Raw genomic sequence first — 19,553 nt, 5'->3', positions numbered from 1 at the left:
TCAGCATAAGACAATGAGGATACCCCAAGTGGGTACAAGGAACATTTACTTATTGCTCAGTATTGGACTTGATTATATTGCTTATGGAACAGGAGGACATTAATACGGTGACTCTGCCAATGAATGAACAATTTACAATATTATTGAGGTGTCCTACAGATTGGGGCTGCTTCCTGGAGCTACAGAGCTTTAAATCCCGACATGGGCAAAATATAAGTTGGAAGCTATTCCTCTTCTTGTTTATTGCAACTGCTAATGAAAGATGGGCTACCCATTTTCTTCATTACCCAACCTAACTCATCCAAGTCTGCTACTTTTGGACATGTAGTGTGTGGACACCTGCTCGTCGACCATCTCATTCCAAATTCATGGGCATTAATATGGAGTTGGTCCCCCCCTTTTGTTACTATAACAGCCTCCATTCTTCTGGGAAGGCTTTCTACTAGATGTTGGAACATTGATGCGGGGACTTACTTCCATTTAGCCACAAGGGCATTCGTGAGGTCGGGCATTGATGTTGGGCGATTAGGCCTGGCTCGCAGTCGGCGTTCCAATTTATCCCAAAGGTGTTGGATGGGGTTGAGGTCCGGCTCTGTGCAGGCCAGTCAAGTTCTTCCACACTGATCTCAACAAACCATTTCTGTATGGACCTCGCTTTGTGCACTGTCATGCTGAAACAGGAAAGGGCCTTCTGCAATCTGTTTCCACAAAGTTGAAAGCACAGAATTGTCTTGGATGTCATTGTATGCTGTAGCGTTAGTTCCAGTGAAGGGAAATCTTAAGTGGCCAAACCCGAACCATGAAAAACAACCCCAGACCATTATTCCTCCTCCACCAAACTTTACAGTTGGCACTATGCATTGGGGCAGGTAGCATTATCCTGGCACCCGCCAAACCCAGATTTGTCCGTTGGACTGCCAGATGGTGAAGCGTGATTCATCACTCCAGAGAATGCGTTTCCACTGCTCCAGAGTCCGATGGCAGCGAGCTTTACACCACTCCAGCCAATGCTTGGCATTGCGCATGGTGATCTTAGGGTTGTGTGTGCCTGCTTGGCCATGGAAACCCATTTCGTGAAGCTCCCGACAAACAGTTATTGTGCTGACGTTGCTTCCAGAGGCAGTTTGGAACTCGGTAGTGAGTGTTGCAACCGAGGACATCATTTTTGGACGCACTCAGCGGTCCAATTCTGTGAGCTTGCGTGGCCTACCACTTCCGGGCTGAAGTGGAAACGTCTCCTAGATATTTCCACTTCACAATAACAGCACTTACAGTTGACCGGGCCAGCTCCAGCAGGGCCGAAATTTGACGAACTGACTTGTTGGAAAGGTGGCATCCTATGACGGTGCCATGTTGAAAGTCACTGAGCTCTTCAGTAAGGCCATTCTACTGCCAATGTTTGTCTATGGAGATTGCATGGCGGTGTGTCGAGTTTATAAACCTCTCAGCAACGGGTGTGGCTGAAATAGCCGAATCCACTAATTTGAAGGGGCGTCCACATGCTTTTGTTTGTATATAAAGTGTAAGCTATTGGAACCAAGAAAAATAACTGATATTGGCAGGAGGGAACATAACTCAATTACAGAAAACAAAAATGCATGCTTAATCCAGTATAAACTAATGTATAGAATGTATTATAGAAGAGACAAAGTCCACAAATTCTACAGCACAACGGTAGAGTCATGTCTTAAGTGTAAAACTAACAATGACTCAATAACCCATGTCTTCTGGGAATGTTATGAAGTGAAGGTTATGGGTGGAGTCAAAGTTGGCTGTCAGAGGTATTCCAATATAAATGTACTTTTAATCTCTGCCTGCATATTTCAAGACATGGAATATGAGGGTGCTGTGAGATACCCGATGGGTTGAATGATACTTTTCTCATCAATCTTGAAAAAAAAATCATACTGGAAATCAACCAATCCTCCATCGTTAACACACTGGAGAGGTAAAATGCTTTATCTCAACGTTGAAAGTCTGGGTGACGGAGAGAAACAAAATGGTGGTGTTTGAGGCAGGTGCTGGAGATGGGGGTGTGAGCATGTGGGTCTAGTCAGGGGTTGATGCTTGTGTGATGTTTGTGTGTATTGTTTAGAAAAATTAAATACACTGAACAAAAATATAAACCCAACATTTTCAAAGATTTTACTGACTTAGTTCATAAAAGGAAATCAGTCAATTAAATAAAATGTATTAGGCCCTAGTCTATAGATTTCACATGACTGGAAATACAGGTAAAAAGGGTAGGGGCGTGGATCAGAAAACCAGTCAGTGTCTGGTGTGATCACCATTTGCCTCATGCAACGCGACATCTCCTTCACATAGAGTTGTTGATTTGTGGCCTGTGGAATGTTGTCCCACTCCTCTTCAATGGCTGTGCGAAGTTCCTGGATATTGGCTGGAACTGGAACACATTGATCCAGAGCATTCTCAATGGGTGACATTGTCTGGTGAATATGCAGGCCATGGAAGAACATTTTCAGCTTGCTGTTAGTGAGCATTTCCCCTTGCTACATGGGGCCGTGCATTATAATGAGGTGATGGCGGTGGATGAATGGCACGACAATGGGCCTCAGGATCTCTGTGCATTCTAACTGCCATCAATAAAATGCAATTGTGTTTGTTGTCCGTAGCTTATGCCTGCCCATACGATAACCCTACCACCACCATGGGGCACTCTGTTCACAATGTTGACATCAGCAAACCGCTCGCCCACACATCTTCCCGGTACAGTTGAAACCAGGATTCATCCACGAAGAGCACACTTTTCCAGCATGCCAGTGAAGGTGAGTATTTGCCAACTGTGTTACGACGCAGAACTGCAGTCAGCTCAAGACCCTGGTCAGCACGACGAGCACGCAGATTAACTTCCCCCGAGATGGTTTCTTGATTAAGTTCCCCCCGAGATGGTTTCTTAAAGTTTGTGTGAAAATTCTTCGGTTATGCAAAACCACTGTTTCATCAGCTGTCTGGCTGGCTAGTCTCAGACGATACTCCAGTTGAAAGGCTGGATGTGGAGGCCCTGGGCTGGTGTGGTTACACATGCTCTGCAGTTGTGAGGCTTGCTGGACGTACTGCCAAATTATATAAAATGACATTGGAGGCGGCTTATGGTAGAGAAATGAACATGCAACAGCTATGGTGGACATTCCTGCAGTCAGCATGCCAATTACTTGCTCCCTCAACTTCTGACATCTGTGGCATTGTGTGACAACTGCACATTTATAGTGGCCTGTTGTCCCCAGCACAAGGTGCACCTGCTGTTTAATCAGCTTCTTGATATCCACACCTGTCAGGTGAATGGATTATCTTGGTAATGGGGAAATGCTCACGAACAGTGATGTCAACAAATTTGTGCACCACATTTGAGAGAAATAAGCAATGAACAATGAAATTGTCCCTTGTGTGAAATCAGGTAGGCACATTTTTCATATTTTAGACTTTTAATGTCACACGCACAAGTACAGTGAAATGCCTTTCTTGCAACAATGCAGTCATCAATAACTATGTAATACTAAAAATACAGTACAACAAAAACACAAGATATAAAAATAGCACGATAAAGTAAGAATACCATACTCCCTTTTTCAGGACCCTCTTTCAAAGATAATTCGTAAAAATCCAAATAACTTCACAGATCTTCATTTGTAAAGGGTTTAAACACTGTTTACCATGCTTAATTCATTAACATGCACCTGTGGAACGGCCATTAAGACACTAACAGCTTACAGACGGTAGGCAATTAAGGTCACAGTTATGAAAACTTAGGACACTGAAGAGGCCTTTCAACTGACTCTGAAAAACACCAAAATAAAGATGCCCAGGGTCCCTGCTCATCGGCGTGAACGTGCCTTAGGCATGCTGCAAGGGGGCATGAGGACTGCAGATGTGGCCAGGGCAATAAATTGCAATGTCCGTACTGTGAGACGCCATAGACAGGACGGACAGCTGATCGTCCTCGCAGTGGTAGACCACGTGTAACACCTGCACAGGATCAGTACATCCGAACATCACTCCTGCGGGACAGGTACAGGATGACAACAAAAACTGCCCGAGTTACACCAGGAACGCACAATCCCCCCATCAGTGCTCAGACTGTCCGCAATAGGCTGAGAGAAGCTGGACTGAGGGCTTGTAGGCCTACTCTATATTCTAACTATTCATCCCCCCCAAAGTCAATAGTTTGTAGACACACCTTTTGCAGCAATTACAGCTGCAAATCTCTTGGGGTATGTCTCTATAAGCTTGGCACATCAAGGCAGAACTGCTCCAGCTCCTTCAAGTTGGATGGGTTCCGCTGGTGTACAGCAATATTTAAGTCATACCACAGATTCTCAATTGGATTGAGGTCTGGGCTTTGACTAGGCCATTACAAGACATTTCAATGTTTCCCCTTGAACCACTCGGGTGTTGAAGTCAGAAGTTTACATACACCTTAGCCAAATACATTTAAACTCAGGTTTTCACAATTCCTGACATTTAATCCTTGTAAAAATTCCCCGTCTTAGGTCAGTTAGGATCACCACTTTATTTTGGCTTCTTCCTTGCTGAGTGGCCTTTCAGGTTATGTCCATATAGGACTAGTTTTACTGTGGATATAGATACTTATGTACCTGTTTCCTCCAGCATCTTCACAAGGTCCTTTGCTGTTGTTCTGGGATTGATTTGCACTTTTCGCACCAAAGTACATTAATCTCTAGGAGACAGAACGCGTCTTCTTCCTGAGCGGTTGTACCTTCAGACATTTGGAAATTGCTCCCAAGAATTAGCAAGACTTGTGGAGGTCTACAATTGTTTTTCTGAGGTCTTGGCTGATTTCTTTGATTTTCCCATGATGTCAAGCAAAGAGGCACTGAGTTTGAAGGTAGCCCTTGAAATACATCCACAGGTACACCTCCAATTGACTCAAATTATGTCAATTAGCCTATCAGAAGCTTCTAAAGCCATGACATAATTTTCTGGAATTTTTCAAGCCGTTTAAAGGCACAGTCAACTTAGTGTATGTAAACTTCTGGCACACTGGAATTGTAATGTAATTGTGTGTGGGCCATTTTAAGTTTGGCGATTTGGACACTTCAAGCTCTCGACTCACTCCACTGCAGCCCCGCCGATGTGGATGGGGGCGTGCTAGCCGCTCCGTTTCCTGTAGTCCACGATCAGCTCCTTGGTCTTACTGACGTTGAGAGCTTGTTGTTCCGAACCCACATTGTCCAGTCACGGACCACCTCCCTGTAGGCTGTCTCATCGTCGCTGGTAATCAGGCCTACCACCGTCGTGTCACCACCAAACTTGGTGTTGTGTGTGGATGAACAGGGAGTACAGGTAGGGGACAAGGCGCTCACACCCCTGTGGGGCCCCAGCGTTGAGGGTCATCATGGCGGAGGGGATGTTGCCTACCTACACCACCTGAGGTCAGCCTGTCAGGAAGTCCAGGATCCAGTTTTAGAGGGAGGTGTTCAGTCCCAGGGTTCTAAGCTTGGTGACAAGCTTTGGAGGGCACAATGGTGTTGAACGCTGAGCTGCCAATGAACAGTATTATCACATAGGTATTCGTCTTATCTTGGTGGGGGAGGGCAGTGTGGAGTGCAATAGGTATTGCGTTGTCTTTGGGGGTGGAGGCCCACTTTTTCTTATCCTGCTTATACAGAATTTATTATTACTTAAACTATGTATTTCTTTGTTTTAAATGTTCTTCTTTTGAGTGGCAGCCTGTGTTTTGTAAATGTATAATGATCAACAGATTAATATTGCACTGAACATGTTGAAACATGATTACCTGCCAAAGCTAACCTCCATTTTCTGTTCATGCGTTCACACCCATTCACTGTGGTGAACGATTGTCAACTCTCAAATTACAAGCCCCTCAACTCTCCAATAACACAAAACGACAATTTTTTGACAGCGAATGGTAGCGAAGAGGATTCAACAGGGTTGCTTTAATAGTGACAACATTGAGTTTTGGCCTGTTCCTAATAAATCATTCCTGATCAGGGTTGTAATCATTAGAGACCAAACGGAAGACACCGGACTGAAACGGTAGGACTACCTGGACTCATAACAAACGTTAAAATCATTGCAAAGTATTTTCTGTTGCGTGCCCTAATGAACATGACCCAGTCATTGCGATTGTACTGATTGCGATTTCATCAATGTATTTTCCCCTCTGTTGGTGTAATAACCGGCATAGGCTTCAATTATGTTAACAAACCACCACCTCTCCTCTCCTTCAGGGCCCATTGTAAAACAGCAGCAATCATACAAGTTATGACCCAATGATCTTTATTAAAAGAACCATGAACACTGCATGAAGAAATGCTAGAAAAACAAAAACTATTAAATAGATGATCCTTAGAGTGTCTATTACAAAGCGTATAACCCAGGGCTCAGACTCCTCCTTTCTAGAAAACTTCTAAATGTAGGGACACAAGGGTCTAGTGTTGACCAGAGCCCTATGGGCCCGGTCAAATGTAGTGCACTACATAGAGACTAAAGGTACCATTAGGGGATGAAATACCATGTATAGCAGTTCCAGATCTGGGACTACACTATTTGTATAGTATTTAGGGGCAATTGACCTACTCCCAAGTAGTACACTGTGTGGGGAATGCACTTGGGATGCAGACAATGCAACCTGATGTCTGGTAAGGGGCTATTTCTACCTCCAGTGTCTTGGTTGTTATTCCAGAAGGAGGGAGTCAGGTGTCAGAGGGGATGGAGTCAGAGAGGATCATGGGAGATCCTAGCTGTAGTTCCTGCTGTAGCGATTCCAGGTCAGCCGGAGTCATGCGGTGCACCTCCAGCCAATCAGAGAGCAGGGAGGCCGAGAGGGGGCCTGAGTCATTGTAACTGATGGAGGAGAAAAGAGAGGGAGGGTTTGATAAACGTTCCCCTGCTGGTGCTAATTATCTTTTTCACTGACAGTACACCAACTCCAAATTTATGTATGGTATAACATTTGCATCTACAGTGGTTTCTGGGGTATACTTGTTTAAACTGCGCACTGATACACAAATGTGTTAAGACTTGTTAGGTTACCTGTAAATACACAGTAAAATCTATACCCTTTTACACTATAGTGCCGACCCGACTGTACTATGCTGGCTGATCATTTATTTTCACAGTCTTTCGCAGCACTGCTCCAGGAATGATGGTGTAGGTGTAAAGCTTGACTCACCTGTCTCTGAGGTCTGCGTGCTGGAGATCAGTGAGGGACTGGTTGAAGAGGTCATCCAGGTCAAAGCCCACTCCGTATCCTGCCCCACTGCCCTTAGGGGTGACAGAGAACACCGGAGGCAGCACATCTTCCACCTGAGAGTGGCAACAAGATGTTAAATCCTGAAATCACCAACATCTGTGTTGTTGATGTAAAGAATATTTGTTGGTCTGTGGTGTGTACTGAGGAGCAACCAGATGCTACACTTGACACTTATGAAATTGCTTATTCCAGTTACTGATAAGCATGCACTGTAAAAACTTAAATCCTGTGTATTGATGAGGAATTGAACACTTCTATGGTTGAAAGGGATGAGGCAGAAGGAATGGAAAATCAGTCTGGCTGCACAACCGATTGGCAAACGTACTGTAAATTGAGAAATCATGAACTGAATAAAAATAAGAAACTACACTATGAAACAAAGAAATTACAAAGAATGATAGTAAAAATCTTTGGAGCACCTTAAATGAAATTTGAAAAAAAAAAAAGGCAAAGGCTCCATCATTCAGTGAATCAGATGGCTCACTGATATTGCCAATTATTATTATTATTTTTTTAATTCCATTGGCAAGATTAGCAAACAAATATGACATGCCAGCAACAAACGCTGACACTAAACATCCAAGTATAACTGATCAAATTATGAAAGACAAGCCTCGTAATTTTGAATTCTGTAAAGTGAGTGTGGAAAAAGTTAAAAAATTGTCTATCAACAATGACAAGCCACCGGAGTCTGATAACTTGAATAGAAAATTACTGAGGATAATAGCTGGCAATATTGCCACATCTTCAATCTAAGCCTACTTGAAAGTGTGTGCCCTCAGGCCTGGTGAGAAGCAAAAGTAATTATGCTACCCAAGAATAGTAAAACCCCCTTTTACTGGCAAAAATAGCCAACCAATCAGCCTGTTACCAACCCTTAGTAAACCTTTGGAAAAATGTGTGTTTGACCAGATACAATGCTATTTTACTGTAAACAAATTGACAAGACTTTCAGCACACTTATAGGGAAGGACATTCAACAAGAACGACACTAACACAAATGACTGACAATTGGCTCAGAGTAATGTATGATAAAAAGATTGTGGGAGCTGTTTTGTTAGACTTCAGTGCAGCTTTTGACATTAACCATCATAGTCTGCTGATGGAAAAACTTGTGTTATGGTTTTACAGCCCCTGCTATATTGTGGATAAAGAGTTACTTGTCTAACAGAACACAGAGGGTGTTCTTTAATAGAAGCCTCTCCAACATAATCCAGGTAGAATCAGGAATTCACCAGGGCAGCTGTCTAGGCCCCTTACTTTTTTCAATCTTTACTAATGACATGCCATTGGCCTTGAGTAAAGCCAGTGTGTCTATGTAAGCGGATGACAACACTATACACATCAGCTACGACAGCGAGTGAAATCACTGCAACACAAGAGCTGCAGTTAGTTTCAGAATGGGTGGCAAGGAATAAGTTAGTCCTAAATATTCCTAAAACTAAAAGCATTGTATTTGGGACAAATCATTCATTCAACCCTAAACCTCAACTAAATCTTGTAATAAATAATGTGGGAATTGAACAAGTTGAGGTCACTAAACTGCTTGGAGTAACCCTGGATTGTAAACTGTCATGGTCAAAACATGTTGATACAACAGTAGCTAAGAAGTCTGTCCACAATAAAGCTCTGCCTTTTTAACAACACTATCAACAAGGCAGATCCTACAGGCTAGTTTTGTCACACCTGGACTACTGTTCAGTTGTGTGGTAAGGTGCCACAAAGATGTACCTCGGAAAATTACAATTGGCTCAGAAAAGGGCCAATTGACCCCTTAAATGTACATAGAGCTAACAAAATCGAAATCTTTTGCGGCTCAAAGTGGAGGAGAGATTCATTTCATCACTTTTTGTAAGAAGAAATGTTTACATGCTGAATGCCACCGAGTTGTCTGTTTAAACTACTAGCACACAGCTCGGACACCCATGTCCACCCCACAAGACATGCCACCAAAGTTCTCTTCACAATCCCCATGTCAAGAACTGACTATGGCGCACAGTACTACATAGAGCCATGGCTACATGGAACTCTATTCCACAACAGGTAACTGATGCAGCAGTAGAATCAGATTTAAAAAACGCAATACCTTATGGAACAGTAGGGACTGTGACGAGACACAGGCACACATAAGACACACACTCTGCACACACATACACATGGATGTTGTATTTTAAATGTGATAGAGGAGTACTGGCTTGAGGGAAAAAATTCATGTATTGGGTAAAGTGTTATGAAATGTAATGTCATGTAGTATTTTCAACTGTATATAACTGTCTTAATGTTGTTGGACCCCAGGAAGAATAGCTGATAATGGGGATCCTTAATAAATACAGATACAATACAAATAAACCATAGAGTTAGAAAAGCTAGAGGTTAGTACCTCCTATCTTTGCCATTGATCACTTCTGTGGCAGCGCCATGGAGAGCTATTGGGATTATGAAGTAGTCCATGTTGTTCTCCTCATGGATGGACTCACCATCCATCAGATCAAAATTATACTTTTACCCCCCTCTGTTTTCTAGCTATACAGCGTTTACAATTCCATTGTTTACAAAGGGAGGTAAAAACAGTTTATAATTTGGGGTTTTGATAGGGCTTCTCCACCTGCATTGCTTGCTGTTTGGGGTTTTAGGCTGGGTTTTAGGCTGGGTTTTAGGCTGGGTTTCTGTACAGCACTTTGAGATATCAGCTGATGTACGAAGGGCTATATAAATAAATTTGATTTGATTTGATTTGATTTGAACTCATAAGGCATTAAAAAGGTATATAATTTGTATTGTTAATACCTTTAACCCATGCCAAGTCCCACCCAGTTGACTGTCACTATTTTGCTATCACTATTTTGTCCCAAGTCCGCCCTCTAGCTTTTCTAAATTAGTGGTTTAGTTCATCTACCTTTATAACCCCCCCCCCCACCCCCCCCCAAACAAATGTTGGATTACCAGACAAAATATGGTCAATATTCTGACTAGAATAAAAAATATAAAAAAATACATAACTACAATACTGCTAAGAAAATATATAACAGGGGGAGGGGGGTCTAGGAGAGGGTGAGATTAGGAAGAAAGGAAGGTCAGAAACCACTCAGACCCACCTGTGACTTTGAGAGCTGCAGTGTGACCGTGTGGATGTCAGGGGCCACAGTGTGCCCCGGCTGTCCGGTGTCTGTGAACCCTAAGCTGGGCTGAGGAAGGGACGGGGCCCCTAAGGCCCCGCAGAGAGGGCTCTGCGTGTGGGACCCGGGCTTCTCTCTCAGTGCCGAGCACAGCTTCTCCATGGGTCCGGCCCCACTAGTGACTGAGTTGGGGTGAGAGTTGATGTTGTTCTGACCACTCCCTGTTCTCATGTTGCCATTGGTTTCGCTCGATGGTAGTGCTGGGGCTTTCGTCAAGAAAGTCCCCACGGGGTGCGGCTGAGGGAAGCTTGTCTGGCAGGCTTGGGGTGATCTGTTAAGGGGTAGCTGCTGTTGCTGGGAAGTCCCGGCCCCTACCTGCTGCACAGCCCAATTCCCCAGACAGTTGAAGATCCTTGGCCCTTCGTACTCACCCTGCGTCGGTTTTAGTGTGTTGTTTTTAGCTAAGCCACAGGAGGCTCCATCCACCATGTCCATCCCTCTACTCACAGCCACACGCCCCATCTCCTCTCCCTTTGTCTGGCCCAGAGAGAAAGGCAGTGAGCCCTGGGTATTTAGTGGCTGGAACATCCCTGACAGATTGGGCTCTATTTGGGGTACCGTCTGTTTGTGAGTCTGAATCTCCCCTGCTTCCTTATCCGATTTCGTGTGGTTTATAGCCATTGCCGCCTGGGTGTTTTCGCTCGAATTCCCGCTGAGGTGGGAACTCACTTTGCAGCCCTTAGTTTTGGCTGTGTCAACATCGGGGTTCTGTGATTTGTCTGCACGGCTGTCCATCATCCTCTTCCAGCGTTCCAATAGGCTCTTGTCATTGTCGCTCAGGAGAACCCCACCCAATGAGTCTCCTTCTCTTCTCTCCTTCTCTTTCATCTTCCTCTCCCGCTCCTTAGCTCGCTCCTGCCTCCTCCGCCTTTTCTCCTCCCTTTCTCTTTGGCGCTCCTGGGCAGTGACGGGCCGCCGTAGCTCCGGAAGAGAGAGGGAGGAGGTTAGGGAGCATGTCAGACCTGTTCCACCTGTATCCATACTCAGCGCTGTTGGACCTCCATCTGAAGAGAGAACACAAGAAATATTGTCGTTAAAGGGTAGTGCAGACAATATATATATTTCTTCTTTACATTGAAAGTAATCAATGGACAAGGAGAGACTGCTTTGGTTTCTAACCAAAACCCAAAATAAACGTCAATGTTCACCAGTTTCCATTTTTAAAATACCCATACTGAACTACTACTCTAAAAAGTAACACAGTAAGACGCAAGCACATCAGCCCTTTTAAGAAGAGGACTTGAAAGTGTAGACTTGTACAATTTACCTCTGGCTTTGTTTCTGAGAGCCGACTTTCGCAAGGCCTCCTTGAGCGCTGCTTTGGTGTCCTCCGAAATGGCTCCATCTTTCCTGGTCCCTTCCCCTGCCCCCGCTGTTCCCCTCGCCCCCTTGGACAATGACTGAGTGAGGGACTGCGAAAGCGACTGAGCTTGGGCCTGGGAGAGCATGAGAGAAGGCACAGAGTTGGGCAGAGGGGCCATGGTGTCGTGTGCTAAAGTGGAGGACACGGAAGACGCAGCCTGGCCCTGAGACATTGGCTGACTCTGGGTGACTTGGGTCAGAGGTCCCCCCTGGCTGGTGGGTACTAGCTCCTCCACCTTCGAGCTTTCTCTCAGAGCTTCAGATGGTGAGGTGCCCTGGGAAGAGACTGGCGTGATCAGGTCTATGATCTCAGGCTGCCCGCTGTCCGAGTTGGCGCTGGGCATGTCCACGTCCTGGCAACTCTCTGCCTGGGTCAGGGGAGGCAACGTGTGGGTCAGACGTTGGGATGGGGTCACCTCTAAAAGGGGCGGGGCATGTTTACTAAAGGACGGCAGCTGATTGGCGAAAGTTTGGCTCCCTCCTGTCGTTATATGATGCTGATTGGCTTGACTCTTTGACACTGGTTGCGGCTGCATCGGCGATACCTGTGTCGGTCGTGACATGGAAGCCAATGAGTTATTGGTCAGGTTGACGGTGGAGGTTTGAGCAGACCGTTGGTCACCACCACCACCCTGCCTCTGTAAGGGCCTGAACTGGATCCTCTGCCGGTTGTTCTGCTTCCGCCGGTGGAAGTCCTGGATCTCCACCAGGATGGCCTCTTTGATCTGCTCCCGGCTCATGGGCGCCTTGTCGAACTCAAAGTCGAAGGCGGGCACGCAGATGGGCTCATCGTCCTGGTCGTGGTACTTGGACAGGTAGGGGTGCTCCAGTGCCTGGCTCACATCAATCCGCTCGCGAGGATCGAAGAGCAGCATGGTGGCCAGCAGGTCCAGGGCAGCAGGCTCGGCCTGCGGGTACAACTTGGCCAAGGGTATGGGTGCGTGCGACGGCAGGCTCCGCACATACGAGCGCACCCGATCAGCCCCGATGGCCCCGATCACGCCCTCTGGTGGTGTGCCCAACACGGACAGGATAAGCTGCAGCTGGTGGACATAGTGCTTCCCGGGAAACAGCTGCTTGCGGCCCAGCATCTCGGCAAAGATGCAGCCCACGGACCACAGGTCGATGGCCAGGCTGTAGTGGTGCAGCGAGAGCATTAGTTCAGGGGCGCGGTACCAGCGCGTGGCCACGTACTCAGTCATGAAGGAGTGGGACTCCTCGGGGTGTGAGCTAAGGCCCCGGGCCATGCCAAAGTCTCCGATCTTCAGCTCGCAGTTCTCGTTTACCAGCAGGTTGGAGGGCTTGAGGTCACGGTGGATGACATTGGCCGAGTGCACGTACTTGAGACCGCGGAGGAGCTGGTACAGGAAGTAGCGTGTGTGCTCTGGAGTCAGCGGCTGCCGGGAGTGGATGATCTGGTGGAGATCACTCTCCATCAGGTCCAGAACCACATACCTGGGAGAGGAGAGACGAGGACAAAACAGAAAATATGGAGAAATTACGCTTTGTTGTATCTGGTCATTTGTAAGTTAAGTCATGTTTTTTTCTCGATTGTACAACAACAACAAAAAAGTCCTTTCCAATAAGGGGCATCCAGAAATATAATGAAGAATAACAGTTACTTACACAGACTTGAAGTGAGGGAGGCTAGGCTGGAGGATGTCTTTGATGGCGATAATGTTGTCATGTTTGAAATGCTTGAGAATCTTCAGCTCTCGTAATGTACGCTTAGCGTTTTGCACCACCTCGAAGGCATTGGGAATCTTCTTAATTGCCACTTGTTGACCTGTAGATAAGTTACCCAGATGTAAAAAAATACTGAACAAAAATAAAAACGCAACATGCAACAATTTCAAAGATTTTGTTACTGAGAAGGAAATTAGTCACTTTAAATACATTAATTAGGCCCTAATCTATGGATTTCACATGATTGGGCAGGGGCATAGCCATGGGGGGGCCTGGGAGGGCATAGACACACCCACTTGGGAGCCAGGTCCACCCACTGCGTAGCCAGGCACAGCCAATCAGAATGAGTTTTCCCCCACAAAATGACTTCATCACAGACACCCCCCCCCCCCCCCCCCCCAAACTAGAGCCATGACTCTAGTTAGATCCCTGTATGGATATCTTCCTTAAAAGGGTTCTAGAGTAAATAAGGGATAATCAACGAGGGGCTAATGAACAACGTGGGAAATGTGTTCCATGACGTGCTAGCGGAGTGGAACTAACCTTCCACGGAGTTGCATTATTTTCCAGAGAACGCATAGAGCCCCGAGTTGATTATCCCAATAAAATGGGTCATGTACCACAAACCTGATGTGCCTTATTGCAATTATAAAACTGGTTACCAATCAGTGTCTTATAAAAACCTGTTTCCAGTTGCAGGTGGAACTCTGGGTTCCACCTGCAACTTGAAACAGGCGTTTATAAGACACAGGTGCCTTCCAAATCAAGGAACCAATCGCCAAGTTAAGGTTGGTTGAATATTGTTTTACCGTTTTGTCAATTAACCATCAACTAGCTATGCCGCTGGAAGTTTGAGTCTGATTGGCTATAGAAGCCCATATGGCATCTGTTCATGCTGATACATCCGGACAAAATATACCCTATGACTGGCCTGAATGTGCCTTTATGGACTTTGTAAACTGTCGAGAGTAGACCATTAACTGACCCAAATGGTTGCCAAATCAGGCAAAGGCTAGATGCCGTTATTTTAGAATGAAACATGCATTCGAAAACACTGGACTTTTTGAGTGGATATTTAAATGCAGTTTAGGCTCAAGCCTCGACCAAAGTTCTGTACACCCTTGTAAATAATAACACAATTATTCATTGCATTGCGATGTAGGAATGGTCCTTTTCTTGTCCCTAGAAACAATCAATAGGGGAGCTTTTCAAGCTGGGCCCTGGGAGCCTGGGGAAAAGACAGCAGGCTACACCTGTCATCTGATTACTGCTTTTCATGACAGGACAATTCACTGCAGTAGTAGGCCTACAAACTATCTTATAAAGATTGAGCAAAATATCTTAAATAAAACACATCCTCTGTAGGATAATGCAAAGATAATGTATCAAATAAATAGCTGGGGAAAGTTTGGGAGGAGAGAGAGCGATGGTGTGATCACATTGGCTGGTGATGTTGAATTGATACATTGTTTACACAAACGCATGGCAAAGCACAGGACAGGCAGAGATAAGCACAGTGAACAATAAGATCCAAATGAGTTCACAACCATTCGAAAAATGAAAAATCACTTAGCATGCAATGATTAACTTTGACATGCTGAAGTGCCCGGCTAAACAGTGTTGTTGTTACATTCAAATACACGTTTCTATAGTATGCTTCATTACATGTTCATTTGAGTATTATTTTCATTTGCCACTATGACAATAAACTCACCATGAAGGCACTGAATGGTCTTTAAACACATTATACAGCGAGCAGTAGAATGTGTTAAATGCTGTGATCAGTTAGTTGACTGACAGGTGAATAACAATAAAACACTCAACTATGTTTGCCATCGATTTATAGTTAATTGTTAGAATTATCGTACACAGGCCCTTAAAGGGACATTTACATTTTTAAACTTCATCTCCAGCACCACTTCAACATATGTGAAAATGGCACGTTTCTATGTTTTGTAGTAAAAATTATAGTGGAAGATAAGTGTTTCAGATGACATCATCCAGAAACACTTGACATATACATTTTTACACACACACATACAGATACAGTGGGGCAAAAAAGTATTTAGTCAGCCACCAATTGTGCAAGTTCTCCCACTTAAAAATATGAGAGGCCTGTAATTTTCATCATAGGTACACTGTAATTTTCATCATAGGTACACTTCAACTATGACAGACAAAATGAGAAAAAAATCCAGAAAAATCACATTATTATTTTGGATGGTTAATTTCAATCCAAAAAGTTTTTAAAAAAATTTAAAATTGGGCTGGCAATATTTTAAGGTAGGCCTATAAGAAAAGTGGATGGGCCCAAGCACCCAGAAGCCAATGGGAGGAGAGGATCCATTGGACCTGCTCCTACAACGAGTTCGCGAGGATTTGATATAACAGGGATGGAGCAAGCAAGGATATGACAACTAGTATTGTTTTCAGTCGCAACCAAAAACTTCAAGGCAAGCCTCTCACCATTGTCCCGCCTCCTGGCGGAGGACACGACGCCATAGGCCCCTGTGCCGATGGTCTCTATGACGTCATACTCCTCACCAACCTCAAAATTCACATCCAGGGAGTGGGCTTTGAGCAAAGCCAAGTTCTTGGCTGCTGTGCTGGTGTCTGCCGTACTGCCTGTTTCGTTGCTTGGTTCCAAGTGCAACCTCCCTACTTCATCATGATGGTTCTTGTGGTTGTTGTCCCTGCCATTGTTGACAGCCATTGAACTCTGTGTTGCCATAGCCCCGGATTCAGCAGTTTCACCTTTTCTCCCCTCCTTGGATAACATGATCCTTGAGGGAAGAGAAGAGGAAACGGAAGGGACATGATTAACCAGTCAAAAAGCTACATCTATTTTTGAATTAGGCTATGCAGCTGAGCTCCAACTAATTTCTTTACATTGAAAGCCATTGAGTCAAAGCTCATTTAATTTGATTAAAATCTCATTCCTCCGGCAGGTAAGCTATCAGTGTCCAGATATAGTGCCTTTGGAAAGTATTCAGACCCCTTTACTTTTTCCACTTTGTTACATTACAGCCTTATTCTAAAATTTATTAAATCACCCCCTCCCCCCTCAATTTACACACAATACCCCATAATGACAAAGCAAAAACAGTTTTTTTAGAAATGTTTGTTTATTTTTTAATTTATTTTTTATTAAAGTGCTATGTAAATATCGCATTTACATAAGTATTCAGATCCTGTACTCAGTACTTTGTTGAAGCACCTGTGACAGCGATTACAGCCTTGAGTATTCTTGGGTATGACATTAAAAGCTTGGCACACCTATATTTGGGGAGTTTCTCTTATTCTTCTCTGCAGATCCGTTCAAGCTCTGTCAGGTTGGATGGGGAGCGTAGCAGCATGGCTATTTTCAGGTCTCTCCAGAGATGTTCGATCGGGTACAAGTCCGGGCCACTCAAGGACATTCAGAGACTTGTCCTGAAGCCACACCTGCGTTGTCTTGGCTGTGTGCTTAGGGTCATTGTCCTGTTGGAAGGTGAACCTTCGCCCCAGTATGAGGTCCTGAGCCCTCTGGAGCAGGTTTTCATCAAAGATCTCTCTGTACTTTGCTCAGTTCATCTTTGCCTCGATCCTGACTGGTCTCCCAGTCCCTGCCGCTGAAAAACATTCCCACAGCATGATGCTGCCATCACCATGCCTTCCCGTAGGGATGGTTCCAGGTTTACTCCATAAGTCTTGGTTTCATCAGACCAGAGACCATGTTTCTTATGGTCTGAGAGTCTTTAGGTGCCTTTCCAAATCATGTCCAATCAATTGAATTTACCACAGGTGGACTCCAATCAAGTTGTAGAAACATCTCAAGGATCATCAATTGAAACAGGATGCAGCTGAGCTCAATTTAGATTTGCATAGCAAAGGGTCTGAATAAGTTATTTGTTTTTAATTTGTAATAAATTTGCAAAAATGTATAGAAATCTGTTTTTGCTTTGTCATTATGGGGTATTGTGTGTAGATTGCTGAGAAAATATAAATATTTAATCCATTTTAGAATAAGGCTTTAACATAACAAAATGTGGAAAAAGTCGAGGGGTCTGAATACTTTCCAAAAGCACTGTTCATCATTGAGGAAACCAGTGGTCTTAAGCTTAAAGAAACGTTATACTTTATTTAACCTCCAACCCATGTTGCAGTCATATGGCATTTTATTTATTTATTTTACCTTTATTTAACCAGGTAGGCAAGTTGAGAACAAGTTCTCATTTACAATTGCGACCTGGCATTAAGATTTTAATGTTCTATGCCTATATAATACCTGTGCTAGGAAAAGGCCTCGACTATCCTACTCAATAGCCCTATTCATAAGAGGTTGGTGGCACCTTAATTGGGGTGGACGGGCTCGTGGTAATGGCTGGAGTGGAATAATATCAAACACAAACACATGGTTTCAATGTGTTGATGCCATTCCATTCGTTCTGTTCCCGGCCATTATTATGAGCCGTTCTCCTCTCAGAAGCCTCCTGTGGTGTGCTATAGCCTAAAGCACATATTGAGAACTGCCTCATGAAAAAGAATGAGGCCTATGTTATATGAAATATTCACAATCTCTAACATTTGAAATTGCATTATCATATCAAAATAAGCAGATCTTTATTATGTTATAAATAAATAATTGGCTGATTAGTCAAATATCACACAATAAACTCTGAGATATTATAGTCTAGTGGATTGCATTTTTGGGTAATCCAATAAATCATCTCATCACGAGATCAACTGCTACAATAGGACTCTGATACCCACGTAATCCCTTTTATGCACGGACAATGAGGAACAGTGTACCCTCTTCCATGGGCGTATCGGTATTAGCCTACCTGCGTCTTCAGAAAAGATAGCTAGCCCCACAACAATGGCCAACAAAACGACTGCTTCCATGAGTTGAGCTGAAGCCTTTATCAAATATGCCTGCCAAATGCCAATCCTGTTTTTAATGCTCAACTGAAAATAAACTACAATAGCAGTACGCTACATTGCATGGCAATTTGTTGTTATCGCGACTGTAAATATACTTCCTTGTAGTCTTCCGTTTTCTTCTTCTTCTTTGGGATTTGGTTAGCGGATCTCATCCAAGTTTTAGGTGCATACACCGCCACCTACTGTACTGAAGTGTCAGGCCAGTCATGGTGTGAGGCCAGTCATGAAATGCGGTCCAAACACTTAAAAGACAGCCCTCAAATTAAGTGGACACTTCTGATGACGTGTCACGACGTCTGACAATTATACACTTGCAGGGCAAGGGGTGAGGGAGGAAGGAAGGAATGATTATTATTGGACCACCCTGTTCATCCTGCGCAATTATGAGTGCATGTCTACTTATATTAAATATATAATTATTAATATACGCCTACTATATGATAGCTAGCAAATTCATTTGGCTGGAGCCTCTGAAGGATAATGTTTTATTTCTACAATTTCCAAAAGATAACCAAACAAAAACATATTTACTTTTTACGAGACGCGTTTGTGCCGTCATGTGCGTTAGTAGCACAATTTCTAACTTAATTTCATTCGTTTTTACTTACACTTGTATGCTGACTTCTCCATTGATGTTGTTTTTAGCTGATGTACTATCATCACAAATTGAATTATGGGGAGTTTCAGGTCCTGGAGTGAACATAACTGTACACTCGCAAAGCCGACGAAAAACGAGGGCTGAGGGACTTATGTTGTAAACTTCCCTTGTTTGGCTAATCATTTGGACCACCCTCCAAGATGGCGACAAGGATTCCCCCAAGGGCATAAGGCGAGGGTAAGTAGACGAGGGTGTGTCTTTTAAAGGTTTGGACCGCAGCCATGGCCTACATACATAAAAGTATCTTCATTAGTCCTGTTCCTCTAAGAAAGTGAAATGTAGCCCTAGACACATTAAAAACTCACTACCCCATTCCACTACTTTGACCCTATCTGCTCCTGCACCATGCCAATGGCCCGGAAGGACAGGACACCATTACTCAACACCTCCTGTTACTCTTCTGAAAACAAATTTTGTATATCCAAATACATCTCTGCAGCTGCCATCACAACATCTATTTTCCGTGATTTTACATTCCATTTCTGCAGTGCAG

The 19,553-nt window shown here is 44.2% G+C and overlaps 1 protein-coding gene across 1 annotated transcript; it reads right to left on the bottom strand.

Annotated features, from left to right (window-relative positions):
• Positions 1-3,424: 3,424 nt before the first annotated feature.
• On the bottom strand, positions 3,425-18,540 carry mapk7 (mitogen-activated protein kinase 7). The gene is made up of 7 exons (XM_020461043.2): positions 18,303-18,540; positions 15,946-16,262; positions 13,420-13,579; positions 11,699-13,248; positions 10,351-11,435; positions 7,175-7,308; positions 3,425-6,846 (listed from the first exon to the last, which is right to left on the bottom strand). The coding sequence occupies exons 2-7, from the start codon at positions 16,256-16,258 to the stop codon at positions 6,696-6,698; spliced, it is 3,393 nt and encodes a 1,130-aa protein (XP_020316632.1). The 5' UTR covers positions 16,259-16,262; positions 18,303-18,540; the 3' UTR covers positions 3,425-6,695.
• Between the last annotated feature and the right edge of the window lie 1,013 nt (positions 18,541-19,553).

Source organism: Oncorhynchus kisutch, linkage group LG2 (genome assembly GCF_002021735.2).
Source record: "Oncorhynchus kisutch isolate 150728-3 linkage group LG2, Okis_V2, whole genome shotgun sequence".
NCBI classification, from domain to species: domain Eukaryota; kingdom Metazoa; phylum Chordata; class Actinopteri; order Salmoniformes; family Salmonidae; genus Oncorhynchus; species Oncorhynchus kisutch.
This window is presented reverse-complemented; position numbering and strand designations above follow the sequence as displayed.